General features: G+C 32.2%; 1 protein-coding gene across 2 annotated transcripts in view; it reads left to right on the top strand.

The window, feature by feature from the left end:
• LOC122794170 (RAS guanyl-releasing protein 1-like) overlaps window positions 1-5,074 on the top strand; it is a 463,558-nt gene extending 458,484 nt beyond the window's left edge. For both annotated transcript variants that reach the window (XM_044062374.1, XM_044062373.1), the window contains one exon: window positions 2,684-5,074. In XM_044062374.1, the coding sequence (XP_043918309.1) occupies window positions 2,684-2,818 (135 nt within the window). In that variant the 3' untranslated portion in view covers window positions 2,819-5,074. The remainder of the gene's footprint in view (window positions 1-2,683) is intronic.
• Window positions 5,075-5,974: the final 900 nt, after the last annotated feature.

Genomic DNA, 5,974 nt, shown 5'->3' with positions numbered 1-5,974 from the left:
ATATAATCTGAAAATGTTGTTAGAAAGAAGTCAGAAAACAAGCAAAACAATAAGATTTACACACACATCAAAATGTGGTGCATGTTACCAGTGTTCTGCGGTTAATGAAGAGACAGAAATTATATTAAAAAACTATAATAGAACTAAAATTAATTTTAAGCGAGGAAATTGCAATACCAAAATGTTAATATATTTAGCTAAATGTATGGTCTGTCCTTCATACTATATAGGGAAAACAGAGACATTTTAGAAAGAGAATTTACTCTCATTTGTATAGTATAAGGACAAAAGACCAAAGAAATGCTTTGTTTAAACATATAGATAGTAAAGGGGAAAATCATTATTTTAAATTTGCCATTTTGGAAACGGTGCTTAGCAATCCAAGGGGTGGAAATATTAAGAGTGTCTAAGCATACAAAGAGGTTTGGTGGCAGATATTGAGGGATGCTACGACACCACCTGGATTAAATGAACATATATCAGCAAAACCATTATTGGAAATCACTTGTTGATGAAATATATGTACATTATTAGTTAGGTGTGTTACATATTTATATGAGCATATTTATTTGAGCAATAACCTATAGTTTTGCTTTTTAAATTTTTTTAAAATTCTTTGTCGAAACATTGTTTGTTTTTTAGAAGTATACAGCTTTAAGGAACTGAAAAAGATTTTGGCGCCAAATGGCTGTATTTAAACTTGTATTATTTGTAGTTTGAATGTTCTGAGGAAGCCCACGGTCCAGTGGGTGAAAGCGCTAAACATTATATGGATTAAAACAGATTTTAATAGTAAATTCACTTTGGAGCTCCATTCATTTTATTGGTGTTGAACTGGGTCATAGTTGTGAAGAGATAAGCGAATACTGTAGCATTCTGTTTTTCGCTGTTTGCAACTTTTTGTTAAATTAAATGCTTCATTCTGTTGTTGAGATATATATATATATATATATATGTATGTATATGTGTATATATATATATATATGTGTATGTGTGTGTATATGTATATATATATATATATATATATATATATATATATATATGTGTGTGTGTGTGTGTGTATATGTATATATATATATATATATATATATATATATATATATATATGTGTGTGTGTGTATAGTATATATATATATATATATATATATATATATATATATATATATATATATATATAATGGATCAGGTGACTAACATGATGTAAGTGTTATAAGTAATGTACCCCTATTTAAACGCACTGGGAATGCTTTTGACTAGATTTCTGATGAAGTTCGAATGTAAAGAATAAACGAACGAAAGCGCTCAAATCTCGACACCGTCTCCCGCGTGTTTTTTCACTGTGATCACCCAGGTAGTACCAGTATTGCAAAAAGTTTTTTTAATCCTAGAGATAGTCTTTGCAGTATATATATATATATATATATATATATATATATATATATATATATATATATATATATGTATGTGTATATATGGATTCACTTTAGAAGATCAAATTCCCAAAATCTCAAACCTCATATGGTCGAGACCAAATGATCGAATTTTGGAAACTCGAACTTCTAAAATGAAACCCAAAAAAAAAGTCAAGCATCGTTTTTGCAGGGGGGCTTTGCCCCCCTGCACCCCCCACACCTCCCTACTTAAATATACCAACTCCGAGATCGCGCTACAGTGGGGAAAAGGGAAATCTCCCATATTGCGCTGTATGCGGAAGTGCAAAACGGAAGATTTCCCACCTCATGTCAACACCACAAAAAATGATAAAAACATTACGTACACACAGAGCTTACAAGAAGCCTTGCCTCTGTGTGCACGTAATGTTTTAAGGTAAGTAAAGTGTTATTTTTTACAACTTTACATATTTGATTTACTGAAATGTCGATCATATGGTCTCGACCATATGACATTTGAGATTTCAGTAATTCGATTATGTAAAGTGCTCCCATATATATATATATATATATATATATATAATATGTATATATATATGTGTGTGTATATATATATATATATATATATATATATATACATATATATATATAATATGTATATGTATATATATGTGTGTGTGTATATATATATATATATATATATATATATATATATATAATATGTATATGTATATATATATATGTGTGTGTGTGTATATATATATATATATATATATATATATATATATATATATGTATTTATGTATATATATATATATATATATATATATATATATATATATATATATATATATATATATGTGTATTTATATATTGTATGTATATTCATTTTGATAGACAGATATAGATGCATATATTTAAAGATAAGAATAAACAGCAAGACTTATTTATTTAAACTGTTTAACTTACAGTTGGGCAGACTCAAGGACCCTTTCAGGCACATCCAAGACAGCAATGGAAATGATAGTAAATAACATGTGGATATTGTATATAAACATTATTAACATTGTTTCATCTTTGATAGTGCATGAAATATTACACTGTACTGGGATATTAAAAACAGCAATTTGAACATTATTTTTGACAAGTTACAATATTTTTATCTCTACTATGTAATGCAATCAATATCAACAGTGATTTAGTAATGATAGAACAATGTTGCATTGATTAGTACAGTGTGGAAAAACTGTCTATTACAAATACATTTAAGGTAAATACATATTTTTCCATAGGAACGTGATGATCTGCGAGCAGAGAATGATGCCTTGAAGATGCAGCTTAAGGAAGAACAGAATACTGTTGAGATTCTAAAGATGCAGCTTAAAGCACAAACACTGGACTGTGGAAAAACAAGTGATACACCATGACAGAGACCTCTGGAATGTTTAGTAGACTTTTCTGGTGAGAAATGTTAAATAACTACATACCCATTTCAGATGTCTCATAAGGTGGCACAAATGGGATTATTACTTATAGCTGCACCTAGTAAACCATGTATTGCTTGATTCCAACAGAAATAAGTACCTAACTATGGCTGGAATTCTAAGCAGATATATGTTGAAGATATTCCAGTCTTGTTATGGTCAATGCAAGCATTTCTGACAGAGTTTGAACTTAAGGCAGCTGGGAACATTGTTTTAGCTGCAGTTCATAATAGCTGTTGTCCACATTATAGGGGAGAGAGAGCTGCCATTGTACGCACCAACATATTTTGGATTACTGCCTTGTTAAGGGAAAAGATTCTCAATTTCAAATGTACATATTACCATTATGATACCATCCTGCAATATTATACTTAAATGTGAAAATACAAGTAGACTCTATTAAATTATTGTATTCTGTCCATGCATTGGTGTATATACACACAAATGTGCACACACAGTTTTTCGTGTTACATTTATACATGTATTTCTTCAGAGAATGCATATCCACTAACCCTTTACCTTTGGGTCATCAGATTTGCACAGTAATGTCATCTCCTTTTACTCACCATATATACAAGGAAAGTAGCAACACTTGTGACAGATGAGTACCTACTAGAAAGCATGAAAAAGGAGGGAAAAAAAGTAACACCATGGACTTGCAACTGTCACACACCAGAGACCCTTTAGGAGGGGTCTCATTGTTAGTACAGATCACTGAAAATATTAAGTGTTTTGTTTGTTTTATTAAGATAGATGTGAGCTCTTTTGTCAAACCACTAGAAGACTGATGGATATGACAGATCAAGTCTTCTGTTAAAACTGACATTTTGTTCATGATCAATGCATTTTATATTGTTTTATTAATACATTTGTTGGGTAATGAGAGAGTTAATCAATGAGACAACAGAGTAAACTAGGAGAGTGCTAGCAAAGAAAAGCTAACAAGCTATAAGGACTTGGCTTTCTTTTCCATAGTTTTTCAACTTTAGATAAAACTTAAAAGTGAAAGGAAAATAATTATTCCCAACAGGATACTGGGATAAATGTTACATTTGCAACATTCATTGCTGAATCAGAATTTAAAATATTTATACAGGTAAGGAAGAATCTGGGAACGTTGATCACAAAACTTAAAATTAATTTGCTGGCAATGTGAGAAGGTTTATTAAAGAAGCAAACTTGTGTTTTGAAATCTGGTTGCGTACAAAACATGCCCAATGTTTTTTACAAGTACAATTTCGTAAACTGCATTGACGTCTGATGACTACTATAGATTAAATTGTAAGCACAAATCTGTTATAGAATACAGGCTTCCACTGAATGTGTATGTACAGTAGTTCACTTAGCTTTGCTAGATGCCTGCCAATCAGCCATGTTGCCAACCAGTTAGTCATCAAATTCTGGTTTAAAAAAAAAAAACAGTAGAGAAACCTGACTTTAAACAACTTCTCAGTGTTAATGGAATACTGTCAATTAAAAAGTCAAACTTTTTTGTAACTACACTGGTCCTTTCAAATATCCACAGTACAGACATACATACATGCATCTAAGAAGCCAAGTTACAGTGTTGAGACAAGAATTTGAAAGTTTTAAAGTGGTGTTGCCAGAACCAGCTGAACTAATATGCACATTTTAAAAACATACAGGGGTTCTAGTCTGTTTTGCATTTCAAAATCTTTACTTTAATTGCACTGTATTGAAATATCCCTGAAACCATATATATTACAGTGATATATATGCATCTACACACACTTTTATATACATCTGTAGAGAGAGAGAAAAAGAAACAGACACCACACACATACAGACCAGTATAATGCAAGAAAAAAAACTGCCATACAACAACATGCTTCTGTTTAATAGGTCCGTAGGTACTTACTAGGCTACTGAGCTATGAAAATCTTAAGAAACCTCTCCTTACATATTCTTGTTAATTTGTAGCCCTTATATTTTGCATATGTATAAGACAGAGATGGACCAAACAAGGATATTTGGGACATTTACATGTTCCTCCTATCCATTAGGGACAGGGGTGCAAACTTAATAAAGTAAGAGAAGTACTTTGCCTTACCTGTTGCAGTGTTATTCACTTCAATATAAGCTCATTGGTGTGTACTAAGCAAACGATCACAAGGGCCTTTTGAAAAGTTCTAGTACCCTTGATAAGTGTAAGCAGGGGCTTGAGAGTTGAAATATTTACAAGCAGGACCTGGTAGATGAACCATCTACAGGCTGCCTGTGTCCATTAGAAACATAGGTGCCAAACTAGGGAACATGTTCCATTTTTATTTTGCAAAACAGACTGAAATCTCTTGAGCAGGTGTTTATGATACTATTGAACTTGCAAATGTGTACTACATCTGACTCAATGTTGTCTGTTGAAGCTCTCTATAGAAGAGACAGAGGTCAAATCTTAGTAGCCTATATTTTGCTGAGAAGAGGGACAAGCTTTTGAGATGGTCTGCACAGTTTTCATAATTTAGGCCGTTGATATTTATTTTGTGAAGAAGCAAGTGTTTGAACTCAGACTGCACAGTCAGGGAAAGGGCATTTTTCCCAACCCTGAGAATACTGGAGTTTCTCACACACCTGTCAACTAAACAGGTATGTAACAAAGCTAGTGTCAATGAAATTCAGTGAATTTTGTTCTCTCTCTCACACACACACACACACACACACACACACACACACACACACACACACACACACACACACACACACACACACACACACACCTGTGTAACACAGGAGAAATTGTGTTACAGTAGCAGGTTTCTCTTTTATTAGATAACTATTTTTCTTGATATTTTAATTCTAAAATACTGTTGAACTGATTTAAAAATAACAAGGTACCTAAAATGTCGTGGTGGTATGTAATGGTTAATATCTGCTACTTTGACTCTTTTGTCTTCATAAAGGTCTCAGACACCAAGCAGCTACACAGATTACAAAAAAGTTAGTTCAGAGAAGTAAACCTAAAGGTAGCCATTTGAACTAGAAACATCACTGTAAAAGGCCCCATTACAGGAAACTGATGATTTTACTTCAGGATACTATTGTATGCAGTGCATACTTCATGAACTGGCTTTTGCAGGTGCT

Source organism: Protopterus annectens, chromosome 2.part1 (assembly GCF_019279795.1).
Source record: "Protopterus annectens isolate FY-2018-M chromosome 2.part1, PAN1.0, whole genome shotgun sequence".
Taxonomy (NCBI): Eukaryota; Metazoa; Chordata; order Ceratodontiformes; family Protopteridae; genus Protopterus; species Protopterus annectens.
Note: the sequence above shows the minus strand (reverse complement) of the source record. Positions and strands in the feature narration are given on the sequence as shown.